This window comes from Salvelinus namaycush, chromosome 27 (assembly GCF_016432855.1).
Source record: "Salvelinus namaycush isolate Seneca chromosome 27, SaNama_1.0, whole genome shotgun sequence".
NCBI lineage: Eukaryota > Metazoa > Chordata > Actinopteri > Salmoniformes > Salmonidae > Salvelinus > Salvelinus namaycush.
In genome coordinates, this window is record NC_052333.1 from 16,620,408 (window position 1) to 16,638,597 (window position 18,190).

The window sequence follows — 18,190 nt, forward strand, 5'->3', positions numbered from 1 at the left end:
GGCCTGAAAGGTACTTCAAAATCAAAGCTACATAAACCTATTGAGTTTTATATGGCTGGGATTCTTGTCTCAACAAGATGTTACAGTACTGTGTGAATGTTAATAATATTTTACCACAGTTGGCCCTATATTCCTCTTCTCCCCATCTGACTGTCATTGACAGCATTGACAGTGCTTTGAATGCATCTTTTTGGTGAGAGTTTGAGTGTTTTAGACCTCCAACACTAATGATTAAACAACAAAGTGTTTCTTTCAATTTGTAGTTCTGTAGATGCCAAACCTACAGGTGGCCGTTGTGCAGAAATTCTATCTTTGGTTGACTCCACTAGCTGGGCTCTATATACCTCCATCTTTTAGAGGTCAGGTCCCAGATTCACAAAACACTTCTTACGCAAAAACTTAAGAAGCTTCTTAAGAAAAAAAAAAGAAGTTCAATAGATAGTTTGTACGTGCAATTCCTCAACAATATCTTAAGATGTAATGTTTTCTTACGAACTTCTCAAATATCGTCATACAAATCTTAAGATGTTTGTTGCTAGGGAACCATTTTAGCTATCTAGCTAGCAATTGCAATCATGTTAGCATATTTCTTACTGAGATTACTGTTCTAAAATATGTTCTTGGGTTTAAAATAATCAATACTGAAACTTTCAGATGAAGTTTGTGAGTGAATTAAACATGTTCAATTGCTTTTTAGATTTTTTTCTCTCACGGCCCTGAGTTTAAGACAATGGTTTAAAAACATTTCCAATAACTTTTTTTATGCACATGTTCCGGAACACTCTCTCTCCAGCATTCCAGACTGGAAGTTAATAAATAGGGAGGGGCTTTGCAGTGACATCACAAGGGGATTAGATTCAATTCTAGGCCCCAAGAGCCAATCGGAATGCCCCACAATTCAACACACAATCCAACCCTGATCTCACTGTTGTCGGTCACGTCCTGTGGACAGCCACTCAAGATGCTCTCTTTATGGAGGCATTGTTCTCCACCTGCATCATTCACAACAAGATGTCACTCCGACACGATTCCTAATCAATAACTGATACAACATCCTGATAACTCCTGATAAACCTCTAAAATACTCTGGTGGGCCCTCTGTTTCAGAGTAGACAAACACAATTATTTTTTTGCATTTTCATTATTTTTCTTATATATAGATCCAGCATGCTTTGCTTAATCAATCATGAACATATTCCTGTAATACTTTGATGCCTGACAGGGGAATCAACAATATTCAATTGATAATAGGATCATTTGGGACAGCGGGGACAATCTCCCCACAACAACAACTACCTCGTGATTCCAACCAATCATCAAACTGCATCTGTCCCAGCTCCGCTGCGATCAATAATCAATAAACTAGTAAAGCTTTAAGGAGATTCTTCTGATTCTACTGATCAGTTTTACCTTTGTCAACATCAGTCTCCTCCTGTGGCTTGAGCTAACTAACTAACTAACGCTGATTCAGTCTAAACAGGCTTGGCATTACATAAAACCCTCTCTTCTTCTTTTGACAGTGCCATGACACTACACATTGAGAGATGAGGGGGCAATTCTAAACAGAGATTTACTAACTAACAAGCTACCCTAAATCTAGATAACATGAAATTACACCACTGAACGCTCTAGACTACACTACAGGTCAGGTCAGGTTGGGCTTCTATAACCAGAACTAAACATGCAGCGTAGAACTACAGCGTCTGAGTGTCTCAGCAACAAAACACATTACCCAAGATGCACAGCATGATTCCTATTTATCCTGTGCAAATATATATATATAAAAAAACATTTTTATGTTGCTCTTTAAATAAAATTCAGTATTGAGGTAGACTTTCTTTTCTTCTTTGTAAAACTTGACGGACTAGACCTCTGCTCGGAGAGTGTGAGTACATTCATAAAGAACTAGATGAGGTAGGTGGTGGAGCAGTGGATTCAATATTTCAAGAAAAAGTGAGAAAAGTCCCTGAGATGGCGATTTGAGGAGAGTTTAGCGAGAGAGCTCTGAGCAGTTGAGATAGAAAAAATAGAAATTACGGATCTCTTTTTTGTCACTTTCACTAATGATTATCAATCATCTTAGGGGTCCCCTTTGTCATACAGTATACCACAATCTGAAACTAAATGTAAAGAAATACAAAAAATAATCAACAAATCCGTTTTCCCATAATTTCGTAATAACGTATTTCCGTCTGCTCTGATCATCTCTGTTTAAACTGTCCTCTCTGTGTGTCTGTCTGTTGATTCCTCCTCTCTCTCTCTCTTTTATTTCCTCTCCCAAACTGAGAAACAGAGAGCAAAAAAAGCGAGAGAAAGAAAGAAAGCAAAACGTTATTAGAACTCTTCAAAACTTGAGGATGCGGTTGTTTCCGAAATCGACGACCACGATGACTCCGTCAGGCGTCACGGCAACACCGGAGGGGCGGTCCATCTGTCCGAAGCCACTCCCTTGCATGCCAAATTTACATAAGAAGTTCCCGTTGGGCTCGAATACCTGCACCCGGTGGTTCCTCGAGTCAGCCACGATGATCCGGTTCTCCTGGTCCACAGCCACGCCCTGCGGACGCAGGAACTGCCCGTTACCGGTTCCCTCTGAGCCCAAGAACCGGGCAGACTGGCAGTCCGGCCGGATCACCAGCAGACGGTGGTTGTTGAAGTCGGTGACGACCAGGTGGTCCTCGTGGTTGAAGGCGACGCCGCGCGGTGAGTCAAAGTGTTTCCACAGAGCGCCCTCAAAGCCGTACTTGTTGATAAAGGACCCATCAGGTCCAAAGAGCTGGACGCGGTGGTTCCTGGTGTCAGAGACCAGTATCTTCCCTGCAGAATTCACCGCCACATCCCAGGGGTAGTTGAACTGCCCGTTCTACAATAGAGTACAGTAGAATATCATTATTAGTTCAGCTCTAAAGTTTGTGTGTATATACTGTAAGTAAGAGTGTGTGTGTGTGAGAGACTGATTGCCCTATCCCATCTGGACAAGAGGAATACATGTGTAAGAATACTGTTCATTGACTATATCTCGGCATTCAACACCATAGTACCCTCCAAGTTCATCATTAAGCTCGAGGCCCTGGGTCTGAACCCCGCCCTGTGCAACTGGGTCCTATACTTCCTGACGGGTGGCCCCCAGGTGGAGAAGGTAGGAAACAACAACTCCACTTCGCAGATCCTCAACACTGGGGCCCCACAAGGATGCGTGCTCAGCCTTCTCCTGTACTCCCTGTTCACCCATGACTGCGTGGCCATGCATGCCTCCAACTCAATCATCAAGTTTGCAGGCGACACAACAGTATTAGGCCTGTTTACCAACAATGACAACACAGCCTACAGGGAGGTGAGGGCCCTGGGAGTGTGGTGCCAGGAAAATAACCTCTCACCCAACGACAACAAAACTAAGAAGCTGATCGTGGACATCAGGAAACAGCAGAGGGAGCACCCCCCCATCCACATCGACGGGACCGCAGTGGAGAAGGTGGAAAGATTCAAGTTCCTCGGTGTACACATCACAGACAAACGGAAATGGTCCACCCACACAGACAGTGTGGTGAAGAAGGCGCAACAGCACCTCTTCAACCTCAGGAGGCTGAAGAAATTTGGCTTGGCACCTAAAACACTCACAGATGCAAAATTGAGAGCATCCTATCGGGCTGCATCACCGCCTGGTATGGCAACTGCACCGCCCCGTGCGGTCTGCCCACGCATCACTGGAGGTAAGCTACCTGACCTCCAGGACACCTACAGCACCCGATGTCACAGGAAGGCCAAAAAGATCATCAAGGACAACAACCACCCGAGCCTAGGCCTGTTCACCCCGCTATCATCCAGAAGGTGAGGTCAGTACAGGTGCATCAAAGCTGGGAACGAGAGACTTAAAAACAGCTTCTATCTCAAGGCCATCAGACTGTTAAATAGCCATCACTAGCACATTAGAGGCTGCTGCCCTATATACACTTTAATAACGGAACACTAGTCACTTTAATAATGTTTACATATTTTGCATTACTCATCTCATATGTATATACAGTATTATATCCTATTCTCATGTGTCTTAGTCTATGCCGCTTTGATATTGCTCATCCAAATATTTATATATTCTTAATTCCATTCCTTTACTTTAGATTGGGTGTATTGTTAGATATTACTTGTTAGATATTACTGCACTGTTGGAGCTAGAAACACAAGCATTTCGCTACACCCACAATAACATCTGCTAAACACGTGTATGTGACAAATAACATTTGATTTGGATTTTATTTGATTGAGAGTTTCTACCTTAGTGCCCTTCTCGCCGAACTTGAGCATGAACTGCCCGTCGAAAGTGAACACCTGTACGCGGTGGTTGTCTTTGTCCGCCACGATGATCCGGCGTTGGCTGTCGCATGCCACGCCCGCTGGACGGTCAAACTGACCGGGGCGAGAACCCAGGGAGCCGAACTTGTGGTAGAAGGCACCGCACGGCTTAAAGATCTGGACGATAGGAGTAGTAGCAGAAGGAATTTTTTGTTTTGTTTTACTTGATATTAGGTTGCCACTGTACACACAATCCTTCAGCTCTCACTATAGAGAAACATTCTCCTGAGGATTACAGCTGACACCAAATCCACGACATGAAATGAATGAAACCTACCTGTACGCGGTTGTTACTGCGGTCGGCCACGACCACGTATCCCTCCTTGTCCACGCTGATCCCCCAGGGGCGACATAGCTGCCCCTCCCCCTCACCCTCACCACCGAACGCAGACACCGGGGACCCCAGGGCGCCGTAGCTCCGCCCAGACTTCACCAGAACCTTAGAACACAGGCAGGGAGAATGTTAACATTCTAACTTAACATTCTACATTACCTGCTGCAATGTTAAAGTTGAATTATTCTATTGTTGCTTAAGACAGGGGTTCCCCAACTTTTTCACTCAGGTCCCCCTCCCAGCATTGGGGAACATACCTGCACCCCCTGTGCGCGCGCACATGATATAAACGGTTCACACCCATCTTGCTAGGAGAGAGAACCTTTTGCAGGTTTAAAGCTTATTTCCTGCAATTCTACACATTTTATTATGGGGTGCAGAGAAAATGTTGCAGTTTTAAAGCTCATTTTCTTGCATCTTGCAATTTGATACATTTTGCCATGTCTAATTTGAGAGACTCAAACATTACTACAAAATATATGGGTTACAAAACCTAGCTAAAAAATGTTAGCTGACATGGGCAATTTGATCTGGACATTTTTGACAAGTTATAAATACCTCTCTGAGATATGCAATGTCTGACATGACAAGAGGAACTGATGATGCACTGCCCAATTTCGAAAATGACTGTTGTGCATTCTACTATTACAACTTTCAAGAGTAAGTTGAAAGACGGATTGAGTTCCTTAAAAAAAAAGGCACGCCCCACAGTTTGGGAACCACTGGCTTAAGATGGTTATATATATTATTTGGTTGTTGTAACTATAACAATAATATACATTTTACCTTAAAGGGGCTGCCCATGATGTGCTGGTTACAGACCAGAACTGACACCAGATATTCTCCCTCTGCTTTGGGCAGATAGCTGACTGTGTATGACCCGTTCAGGTGGTCACACACCTCGGCAGCCGACAGGTTACCATCCACTGCTGCCATCACTACTGCTGACACCGCGTCACCGCCCGAGAGGCGGGGCTCCCCGTCATGGTCGTAGCCAATCACGGTGAAGGAGGCAGGCTTGCCGCGGAGTGCGGTCTTTAGGCCCTCTCCGTGAGCTTTGGTGACGGTAGCGAACGCTCCGCTACTGATCAGCCCCATGGACTGGATGGCTATGTACAGGGCCTGGGAGAGATAATAATGATATCATATCAATAATATGGACGAGTGGATATAGAAAAATAATGTACATGAAATTGGCAGACAAGTCAATAATTCCATTAGTCCAAAGAGACCAGAAATTTGGCAACAGTGTTGTACTATTACTGTAACAGTCAATAACATTGGCTCAGAGTGCACAGAGAGCCCACACGGCTCTAACCCCTCTCCTCTGGTCAGCGGGAGTGAACATAATGCGGTTATTTACCTGGTCTGGAGGCATGAACATGAACCTGTCATCCTCCTGTGGCTGCAGCAGTCCTCTGAGAGACTTGAGCTCCTGGATCTGGGTCAGCATGCGCTCTCTGGCCAGCAGCACGTCCAGGTGACGGCCCTCGTCCAGCACCTAATGAGTTATGAAGTGAGGAGACACAGACACCATATAATGATTTTAATACCTTTGGACATTGTATTTAAAACCTGGTCGCCTTGCGCCCCCAGAGGGGGACATGAGACTTCTCCCATACCTGAGTGACGGCTGCAATGGTGCTGTCCAGCTTGGTCAGGTTCTGATGCAGCTTCTCTACCTGCAGGTACAGAGACTTGGCTTTCAGCTGGCGGATCTTCTCAACCTGGGAGAGGGGGGAGAGGGAACAGGAGAGGGGAGTGAGGGTGGGAGAAGGGTAAAGAGAGAGATTCATTCATTAGGTAAGGGCAACCTCCAGTAGTGTGAAAACGGTTTTGCTCTCAATCAGGGGTATGATTTACTGCATATATATTTTATGAATAGGGATAGCAACAGAATGACATACCTAGAGTAGAAAAGAGGATAGATATTATTTCCACTTCATTTCTCAACTTTAATATTGAGTAAATGACACTCATTGAAGCTAATTACACTAACTGCAGTATCTGACATAGGCTTTGAAAAAGCACCCGCAAGTACCAGTCACAGCAATTATTATTTTTATTTATTTATTTTACCCTTATTTTACCAGGTAAGTTGGCTGAGAACACATTCTCATTTACAGCGATGGTCTGGGGAATAGTTACAGGGGAGAGGAGGATGAATGAGCCAATTGGAAGCTGCGGATGATTAGGTGGCCATGAGTGCAGCTGGCTTTTGGTAAGCTTTCTTGACTTGGACATACATTTTTGCCAACACGACTAACCTTTGTTTAACCAGCTAAACAGCTGCTCTTAGCAAAAATATATTTGGAGTTAACTTTCTAGCTAATAGGCTATGTTAGAGTTTATACTTCCTCTTGCGTCAAAATAATGAAAAACTATTTACCAAATCTATTAATTTTTAAATGTTGATTACTTCTCCTTGCCATTATCATTCATCTGGTGAGAAGACAATACATACAGGTTTGCCTGGGTGGGGATCCCTGGGCAAGAAAAGGTTGAAGACCCCTGCTCTAAATGACAAAAAGTGTAGAATGTAAATCAGTGTACAGATTATAGTGACCTGTGGAACACATGCACACCTTTCAAACCAAGACGTTTTCACACTAACTTCAGCATCCTGACATCTTCTCTTTATAAATGAAAGGTATTGCCGCCAACCGACCTAGTCATGATTGTGGTAAAGTTCTGCCTACGGCTTAGTATGAAATGTAGTCGTAATGCCGAGGCAAAATTGACACGCACTATGCTCTTGATGGTTGCTAGGCAGTGCCCGTTACTACTATATTCCTACCAGTTCTAAACTTTGCAAGGCATGTCACTTCACCCATCTCTTTGCATAGCCCACCACATGCACTGTTTTCTTAACCATAACTGGATGGATCAATAAAAAATTACTGCGGGATGAATATCACTGATGAAAATATTGAAATAAAGTAGGCTAATACAAATGAAGGCATCAAATTTTTGCTTACTGAAATTCCAAAAGTCATCCAATTGTTACAATACATTTGAAGCAATAGCCTACCAGTGTGTGTTCAACTATTTCAGAACCATTTTATTCTGCTTTGAGACAAGCGTGGGGACTCGTCTTGATAAATCAATCACTCAATCTCCAATTGGATATTGGTTACGCTACAATTAGGCTGTGGAAATGTTAGCTAAATTGAGGTAAGTGCTGCTCATCAGAACATTTTTATGTAGTTTATCGAGTGGATTATTTTGCTCTTCACTCTGTCGATTAGTAACCTAGGCCTACTCCCGACCAAAAGCCTGTGATTTGTCTTAATCGTCAATGTGATGTTGTTTCACTGAATCTCCATCTGCATATTTGTTTAATTCTCTGGCTGGGAAAATAAGTGGAGGTGGTATATCTCATCTATTTCTTTGCTCATCTATCGCTGATCAGAAACATTTAGCATGCAATAATGTAGCCTAAATCAAGTGTAGGTCTATTATTTTGATCGATCGTGTATAGGCAACTTCAAAAGCCCGCAGATGTTGTGAAATATGAACACGAGACGCACATGCTTTAGAAAATATAGATTGCTATTAATTTCTATTGGTATCTTGATGATGCTTCTACATCTGCAATGCTTGCTGTTCTGGGTTTTAGGCTGGGTTTCTGTACAGCACTTTGTGACATCGGCTGATGTAAAAAGGGCTTTATAAATACATTTGATCTGATTGAATGTAAGACCCTACGCCTGCTCCCAAACAAAACTGAGTAAGAGTAGGAAAGAGATGAAACGTGTATCAAAAACGCATGGGCTTGCCTTGGGTTCGGTTTCACAGATTGTCGTGACGTTATGTGGGGAAAATATTATTTGTATTTGATCCGGTATATTTTACTATATTCTTAGCCTACTTTAAAACATGTATGTTGACTGTGATCAGTGGTGTAAAGTAAACATTATTTAAAGTACTACTTAAGTAGTTTTATTGGGTATCTTTACTATTTATATCTTTGACAAATTTTACTTTACTACATTCCTAAAGAAAACTATGTACTTTTTACTCCATACATTTTCTGACACCCAAAGGTAGTCGTTACATTTTGAATGCTTATCAGGACAGAAAATGATCCAATTCGCACACTTATCATGAGAATATCCCTGGTCATCCCTACTGCTTCTGATTTGGCGGACTCACTAAACACAAATGCTTTGCTTTTAAATTATGTCTGAGTGTTGGAGTGTGACCCTGGCTATCCGTAAATAAAATAAAAACTAAATTGTGCCGTCTGATTTGCTTAATATAAGGGATTTAAAAAGGATTCATACTTTTACTTTTGATACTTAAGTATATATTAGCAACTACATTTAATTTTATACTTAAGTATATATAAAACACAATTGTTCTGGCCCCTGTAGTTGGGTTTGAGTTCATTTAGGCTATCGTGTAATTCCATTATCGACCACTTGGGGGCCACTATCCTATGTTGATGTGTGTTGTTCGTTTAATATGCTAAACCCTGTAGAAGAAGAATTGTTTACATTCCAAAATGGTGAAAGTCACACTGTGCAGCTGCAGACGTTATGAAACTCCATCCTTCTTGCTATCATTTTGTAGAAGCATTGCCTGTAAGTAAAATTAATCATAACATATTTGGCATTCAATTCATGATGATATTTTGTATGAATAGTCGTTTTTAATGAGATTCATGAATCTTCTTGATAGCCACATGGATATCTGTTCAGTGCATTTGATCTTGTCATGTTTTGGGGAATTATTTACATCCAATTTAATGCATAATGCTGCATATTTCTGTGTTCATGAACATGTATACAAATACATGCTGTGTTATTATTGAGAATTAAGCCTAGTATTCAGCTAGCACACAATAAGTCATACTCATTGTTCTTTTCTTTCTATATTTCAGTTTTACTCATTTCAGTCACTATTACTGTACCTACGAAGTGGTGGCAATAAATCAACACCACAGTAGCTGCCCCGAGTTGATCTATCTGCTGAGCTTAAGAAGGGGACTCTACTTTTAGACTTTTACTGGCTGACTTTCACTTTTACTTGAGTCATTTTCTAGTAAGGCATCTTTACTTTTACTCAAGTATGAGCATTGAGTACTTTTTCCCACCACTGACTGTGATCAGGGGAGCCTAAGTGTGTCTTGTCTGTTTAATGAACAAAAGAACAATTGATTTCATGTGCATTGCCATTCTATTATTTTGAAAATACGTTTTATTAGTCTTATAATGTTTTTTAGGACCTGCCTAAACTAATGAATAATGGATTTCTTTGTGATAGTGTATATTCAATGGATTTGGTCAAATAGACGTCCGCCCGCATCGGCCCACTCTATTCCCAATCCTTAAATGTGCCGGCATGTGAACGGGAGATATAAAAGGGGTCATGTGGTAAAAATGGGACTGTAGGAATTGGGCTCTAAAAAACAGCAGATGTTTTGTTTTGTTTACAGGAAACATACCGTAAAGTCTGTAAAGGGTAATACAGTGACAGTACTGACTGACTGAAAAGGCCATTCAACAGAGGAAGGAGGGATGGGGGGGGGGGGGGGTTAATAACATTACTACACAAAACTTAACAAAAGGCCAACCTCTTCCTATGTTAAAGAGAAGGACTAAACCCCCAGCCTGTCTGGTTCTATGTTAAATAGAGCCTTTTAGCAGAAACAAAGGAGGCTCTAAAAGAGATAGGGGGTCTTTGTTAGACCCTGTTGGAAGTAGAAGTGTGGTTTGAATCAGGGATAATCCTGTTACGGAGACGGGAGGGAGCCCCCAACCTGGATCTTTCTGTCTCACACATACACACACACACACACACACACACACACACACACACACACACACACACACACACACACACACACACACACACACACACACACACACACACACACAGACACACACACACACACAGACACACAGACACACACAGACACACAGAATACACACACACAGACTTGCACACACATGCATGCACACAATCTCCCTATCTCCTCTTTAGGTGTACTCCTTCTCCCTCCCTCACTCATGCACGTGCCCTCACACACAAAAGACTGCTTAGATTTCAAAGAGAAGGAGCGAGTGTGTGTGTGTATGTAACGGGGTTAGCCTTTAATGACTATATCAGGAGAGAAAAGTGAAGCTGGGTTCTGTGGGTATATATGAGGGCTTTAACCTGTTGAGGACAGAGGGCGCTGTTTTCACTTTGGGGGAAAATCGTGCCCAATTTAAACGGCCTCGTACTCAATTCTTGCTCGTACAATATGCATATTATTATTACTATTGGATAGAAAACACTCTCTAGTTTCTAAAACCGTTTGAATTATATCTGTGAGTAAAACAGAACTCATTTTGCAGCAAACTTCCTGACAGGAAGTGGAAAATCTGAAATCGATGCTCTGTTCTAGGGCCTGCCTATAAATGTCCTTGATATTTATTAGTATACATGCACTTCATACGTCTTCCACTAGATGTCGACAGGCAGTGAGAGAAGAAATGGAGTGTATAACTTGACCTGGGGTCGAATAAAAGCTCTTTGTATGACGTGTCACCAGTTTCCTGTTTTCTGGAGCGCGCGCGAAGGGACCTGGTATTGCCTTCTGAAAGGCTGTCGTTATAGACGACTAATATCTCCGGCTTTGATTTTATTTGATAAATGTGACAATATCATCGTAAAGTATGTTTTTTCAATATAGTTTTATTAGATTATTGAAATTTATTCGGGATGTTAGGCGTGTTGCGTTGTGTGCCTTTGTTCAGGAAGGAGAGCTTCGCGCTACTTTGCTAGCTTTCCGTGCTAATTGACTGGAGAAGAGGACATTCTAAAACCAAACAACGATTGTTCTGGACAAAGGACCCCTTGTACAACATTCTGATGGAAGATCATCAAAAGTAGGACCCATTTTATGATGCTATTTCATATATCTGTCGAACATGTTGTACTAGTAGTTTGCGCCCAGATTTTGGACACGCTCTCGCTATAATTAAGCTGGATGTCGTAATGAAGTTATTTTTAGAATTCTAACACGGCGATTGCATTAAGAACTAGTGTATCTATCATTTCCTATACAACATGTATTTTCTAGTAACGTTTATGAATAGTTATTTGGTCAGAATAGTTGAGTGTCATAAAAATATCCGCACATTCTGGGAAAAAGATGCTACGTTAGCACAATGTATAACCACTGATTTCAGCTCTAAATATGCACATTTTCGAACAAAACATAAGTGTATGTATAACCTGATGTTATAGGACTGTCATCTGATGAAGGTTTATGAAGGTTAGTGAAAATTAATATCTTTTGCTGGTTTATTCCCTATCGCTAACGTGCCTATTGCTATCGCTAACGTGCCTTGATGAATGAATGCGGTAGTGTGGTAGGCTATTGTAGTAAGCTAATATAATGCTATATTGTGTTTTCGCTGTAAAACACTTAAAAAATCGGAAATATTGGCTGGATTCACAAGATGTTTGTCTTTAATTTGCTGTACACCATCGATTTTTCAGAAATGTTTTATGATGAGTATTTAGGTATTTGACGTTGGTGTCTGTAATTACTCTGGCTGCTTCAGTGCTATTTCTGACGGTAGCTGTGATGGTAGCTGCAATGTAAAACTGATTTATACCTCAAATATGCACATTTTTCGAACAAAACATAGATTTATTGTATAACATGTTATAAGACTGTCATCTGATGAAGTTGTTTCTTGGTTAGTTTGGTTGGTTCTTGGTTAGTTAGGTTGGCTTTGTGCATGCTACCTGTGCTGTGAAAAATGTCTGTCCTTTTTTGTATTTGGTGGTGAGCTAACATAAATATATGTGGTGTTTTCGCTGTAAAACATTTAAAAAATCGGACATGTTGACTGGATTCACAAGATGTGTATCTTTCATTTGCTGTATTGGACTTGTTAATGTGTGAAAGGTAAATATTTCTCAAAAATATTTTTTGAATTTCGCGCTCTGCCTTTTCAGTGGAATGTGGGAGAAGTTCCGCTAGCGGAACCCCGGTGCCAGACAGGTTAAAGAGAGAACAAGGTAAGTGAAAACCTCCTCTATTATCTTCTGACCTCACACACACAAGCTGAGTGATATGTACAAAAATCTATATCGTGATAAATTGCCTGAATTTATGCGATAAACCACAGTAAAAAATAAATAAAAATACTACTAATACTAGTTTGATGGTTGTAGCCATAAATTGGCACAACAATATATAGTATAGGCTACTTATCGTGGCTACTCAATGAACGATATCAGCAAAATGCCTGCGATAAGTGATCATTACGGTAATTTGCGGTTTATCGCCCCAGGTCTAACATGCGCGCGCACACACACACACCGCCAGCAGCTGTAGTTTTTAATGGTGCTAGCGGAAGGCTATGAGTAAAGGTTGGTTTTAATGGTAGATTGGTGAGGATCAGGTTAAAGCTATGGGTCCACCTCTGACATGTTAAAACATGAAGGGTGTGTGTGCGTGTGGCGGGCCAGCAGTGTCTTTTTGATTACATGATTAAAACCATGATCTCCTCTCGCCAGCCCCTGCACCTTTCGAACACACTCCCAAACATACACACTCACACAAATATGAGTATTCTGCATATTAAAGGGCCTTTAAAAAAAAAACGTAATATTCATAATCTCCAGCACGACCCCAACCGTGTAAATAGCAATTAGTAAGCAAGGCCTACTCATATTTGGTTAAAATCACATAATGTACACCGATTATGTTGTTGGAAACATTTATCTTCCTTTATCTTTTTTTCTACAAAACATAGAAACATGCCATTTTCACATATGTTGATGGTGGTGCTGGAGATGATGAATATGAAGATAAAAATGGTTGCATTTCCCTTTAAATCAAATCACATTTTCCTTTAACTTGTCTGTGAGTATGTGCATATGTTACCATTGGCTCTCTGGGTTTCACATGAGTTGATATATCTTATTATTGAGCTCCAACAGCAGCCCATTTTGATTCTAAATCCAAGACTTCCTCTTCAGAGTCAGAGAGAGTTGTGTATCAGAGCCTGGAGATACTGGGTACAGTTTACTCTATTTGTTATTGAATCTTCAATGGGTCAGGTTTCACTCTGCATTTAGGCCAGGTAAAGAAAGAGGTTCGTAAACACTGGCTGAGTCAAACACACACACAGACACACACACAAAGCACTAGTAAAGTCGTAAGTCATGTGGGTGGACAGGGAGAATTAGGTCCCGCTTCCTGGTTCTGAGGCCTGGGGCCACATGGTCATACCTGTGTCAGCAACACGTGTAAAAATCCAACATACCACACCTCACATTCCAGCTACATGCAAATACTCCCCTACACCGTTAGGTGGGTATGCAGACATGTAGAACCAAACATGTAGAACCAGTGTCTAGATGTGTGAACAGATTCCCACCAGTGGCAGCAGCTGAGGGGAGGACTGCCCATAACAACGGCTGGAACGGAGCAAATGGAATGGCATCAAACACATGGAAACCATATGTTTGATGTATTTGATACCATTCCACTCCAGCCAATACCACGAGCCCGTCCTCCCTAATTAAGGTGCCAACAACCTCCTGTGATTCCTATTTCATAACATGTCTACTGTAGAAACACATCTTTTGTTTAAAACAGGTCAGTCAAACAGTGACTGAACACCTGTTAGACCAGCTCTCTAACCATGTAAACTAGAGAGAGAGAGAGAGAGAGAGAAAGAGGAGACAGAGACACAGAGACAGATGGAGAAAAGACTTACCCTCCAGAGTAGCTGACACTCTCTCTCCTCCAGGGCTTTCTTGTGTCTGAAGATGATGTTCTTCACCTCTGTCTGAACCACCTTGGCCTTGATTTCTACCTGCTCCACTATGGCTTGGGCTTTCTCCATACTCAGCTAGAACAGGGGAACACAATATTACATGGTTAGAAATAATACACACCACCACCTTGGTCTTGATTTCTAGATGCTCTGCTATAACCTGGGCCATTTGATAAATAACAGGTTAGAGATTTGACAAAACACCACCCTCACCTTCTCCATACTCAGCTATAACAGGGGAACATGATAGGGTTAGAAATATCATACAACACCACTGGACTTTCCTCATTCTCAAATGAAGAAGAACTAACAAGGTCATAAATAGCACACTTCCTCATATACTCAGCTACAGCAGAGGTAATAGAATATAACAGGGGGTTTGAACAATCACACACCTCCTCCTGGTTGGTCCATAGTCAACTCCACACAGGAATATCAACTACATCATGCAGGAAACAGGAAGTGGCCAGGAGATATGACTTAAAGGTGTAATCCGCAGTTAAAACAATAACAAAACATTCAGTAAAAAGCTGAGGGATGGGGCTGGAGACATGTAATCGCTCTCAAAAACCATAGACAAAGCTGTAGATGCAAGGACTGACCATCCATGCTATCAAAAGTATAGATTTAACAATGTTTTGAGGCTATACAATGTTGGTTTACATTTACTTAGTTTACAAACGTTGGAGTAAAACAAGCTTATGTTTTGAGTTCTGATGGGGTACGACAGCTGAACTAAGCTCATGAAGCATTTATTTATTCGTTATATTTTTCAAGAATCATTGGGGTACATATCATTCATTTATAAGTCCACAAATGGATGTAACAACTGCAGTGCCCCTTTAAAGACACTCTATGACACATCATCACACTCTTACGTGACCAGGCACCTGCTCTGTTATGACATACTAAAATACAGGAACTAGACAGGACACAGGATATCTGGGGGTCAGGAATAGCACATAACCTCACACAACACAATGACACTACATCCCTCCTAACATTGCTGGTAGTTCCCAACTCTTTCTCAACATGAGCAGTGGCTTTTGAAGTAGTAGAGTGAGTAAGAAGATATGAAGTAGTAGAGGGAGTAAGAAGATATGAAGTAGTAGAGTGAGTAAGAAGATATGAAGTAGTAGAGTGAGTAAGAAGATATGAAGTAGTAGAGTGAGTAAGAAGATATGAAGTAGTAGAGTGAGTAAGAAGATATGAAGTAGTAGAATGAGTAAGAAGATATGAAGTAGTAGAGGGAGTAAGAAGATATGAAGTAGTAGAATGAGTAAGAAGATATGAAGTAGTAGAGTGAGTAAGAAGATATGAAGTAGTAGAGTGAGTAAGAAGATATGAAGTAGTAGAGTGAGTAAGAAGATATGAAGTAGTAGAGGGAGTAAGAAGATATGAAGTAGTAGAGGGAGTAAGAAGATATGAAGTAGTAGAGGGAGTAAGAAGATATGAAGTAGTAGAGGGAGTAAGAAGATATGAAGTAGTAGAGGGAGTAAGAAGATATGAAGTAGTAGAGGGAGTAAGAAGATATGAAGTAGTAGAATGAGTAAGAAGATATGAAGTAGTAGAATGAGTAAGAAGATATGAAGTAGTAGAGGGAGTAAGAAGATATGAAGTAGTAGAGGGAGTAAGAAGATATGAAGTAGTAGAGGGAGTAAGAAGATATGAAGTAGTAGAATGAGTAAGAAGATATGAAGTAGTAGAATGAGTAAGAAGATATGAAGTAGTAGAGGGAGTAAGAAGATATGAAGTAGTAGAGGGAGTAAGAAGATATGAAGTAGTAGAGGGAGTAAGAAGATATGAAGTAGTAGAATGAGTAAGAAGATATGAAGTAGTAGAGGGAGTAAGAAGATATGAAGTAGTAGAGGGAGTAAGAAGATATGAAGTAGTAGAGGGAGTAAGAAGATATGAAGTAGTAGAATGAGTAAGAAGATATGAAGTAGTAGAATGAGTAAGAAGATATGAAGTAGTAGAGGGAGTAAGAAGATATGAAGTAGTAGAGGGAGTAAGAAGATATGAAGTAGTAGAGGGAGTAAGAAGATATGAAGTAGTAGAGTGAGTAAGAAAATATGAAGTAGTAGAGTGAGTAAGAAGATATGAAGTAGTAGAGGGAGTAAGAAGATATGAAGTAGTAGAGGGAGTAAGAAGATATGAAGTAGTAGAGGGAGTAAGAAGATATGAAGTAGTAGAGGGAGTAAGAAGATATGAAGTAGTAGAGGGAGTAAGAAGATATGAAGTAGTAGAGTGAGTAAGAAGATATGAAGTAGTAGAGTGAGTAAGAAGATATGAAGTAGTAGAGTGAGTAAGAAGATATGAAGTAGTAGAATGAGTAAGAAGATATGAAGTAGTAGAATGAGTAAGAAGATATGAAGTAGTAGAGTGAGTAAGAAGATATGAAGTAGTAGAGGGAGCATTGTCACTTTGACCACCATGTTGTTCTCACTCTATATGAGAGGAAGTGATGTAGTGGTAAAAAATCTGAGAAATAGTTGGGTAAACACTTATTGCTGTTCACTGTGAGTAAAGTAATGCTTCCTATATTTTCAATGCATTTTTCCGCAAAAGGTAGGTAAACGCTGGCGCCAAATACAAAAGGTGTGTAAAAAGCATTTTCCCTCCACTCCACCACTGATGAGAGGTTACATTTTAAAGGAAACTGCAGAAATGTTAAAATAGTGAGGTAAAAATCATCAAGGGGACCTAATGGAAAATGTATGGAAAATCATTTTCAAACACATTCAATTCTATATTACTGGTATACACTGAGTATGCCAAACATTAGGAACACATTCCTAACATTGAGTTGCACCGCCCCATTTTGCCCTCAGAACAACCTCAATGGACAAGGTCTCTAAAGCGTTCCACAGGGATGCTGGCCCATGTTGACTCCAATGCTTCCCACAGTTGTGTCAAGTTGGCTGGAAGTCCTTTGGGTGGTGGACCATTTTTGATACACACGGGAAACTGTTGTGTGTGAAAAACCCAGCAGCGTTGCAGTTCTTGACACAAACCGGTGCACCTAGCACATACTACCATACCCCTTCCAAAGGCACTTAAATGTTTTGTCTTGCCCATTTACCCTCCACATACACAATCCATGTCTCAATTGTTTTAAGGCAGAAACATCATTATTTAACCTGTCTCCTCCCCTTCATCTACACTGGTTGAAGAGGATTTAAGTGACATCAATAAGCTTTCACCTGGATTCACCTGGTCAGTCGATGTCATGTAAAGAGCAGGTGTCCTTAATAGCTTTCACCTGGATTCACCTGGTCAGTCTATGTCATGGAAATAGCAGGTGTCCTTAATGTTTTGTATATTGTTTGTCATTTATGTCTCTCCCTCCCTCCATTTCTTTTCCCCCTTCTCCTTACTCTTCCCCCTCTGTTTATCACTCTTTTCCTCCACTCTCTCCCTCTTGTCTTTATCACTCTTTTCCTACACTCTCTCTTTATCAGTCTGTACCTCTCCCTCCTTCATTTGGGGGGTCAGGGGTGATTTGGACCTCACACTGTTGGGGGGAGGGGCTCTTTTGTGACATCACCCGGAGTGGGGTGTCAAAGGTCACCTAAATCCCCCTGAGGTCATTGACCCCTGATCCATGGCTAAAGACCCACACCCTGGGGAACAAAGCCTGACAGCAGGGTCCTTTCTTCTCCCGCTGGCCGTTTGGGACGGGCAGCTAAAGGTTCAGCATATCAGGACCCCTGGA

At 41.2% G+C, this 18,190-nt stretch overlaps 1 protein-coding gene across 1 annotated transcript in view; it reads right to left on the bottom strand.

Moving 5' to 3' along the window:
* Positions 1-679: 679 nt before the first annotated feature.
* LOC120022669 (E3 ubiquitin-protein ligase TRIM71-like) overlaps positions 680-18,190 on the bottom strand; it is a 45,820-nt gene continuing 28,309 nt past the window's right edge. Inside the window, exons 3-9 of the mRNA XM_038966652.1 lie at positions 14,416-14,550; positions 6,307-6,411; positions 6,048-6,185; positions 5,471-5,806; positions 4,628-4,789; positions 4,273-4,467; positions 680-2,863 (exon numbers count right to left, since the gene is read on the bottom strand). Of these exons, the coding sequence (XP_038822580.1) occupies positions 2,345-2,863; positions 4,273-4,467; positions 4,628-4,789; positions 5,471-5,806; positions 6,048-6,185; positions 6,307-6,411; positions 14,416-14,550 (1,590 nt within the window). The 3' untranslated portion in view covers positions 680-2,344. The remainder of the gene's footprint in view (positions 2,864-4,272; positions 4,468-4,627; positions 4,790-5,470; positions 5,807-6,047; positions 6,186-6,306; positions 6,412-14,415; positions 14,551-18,190) is intronic.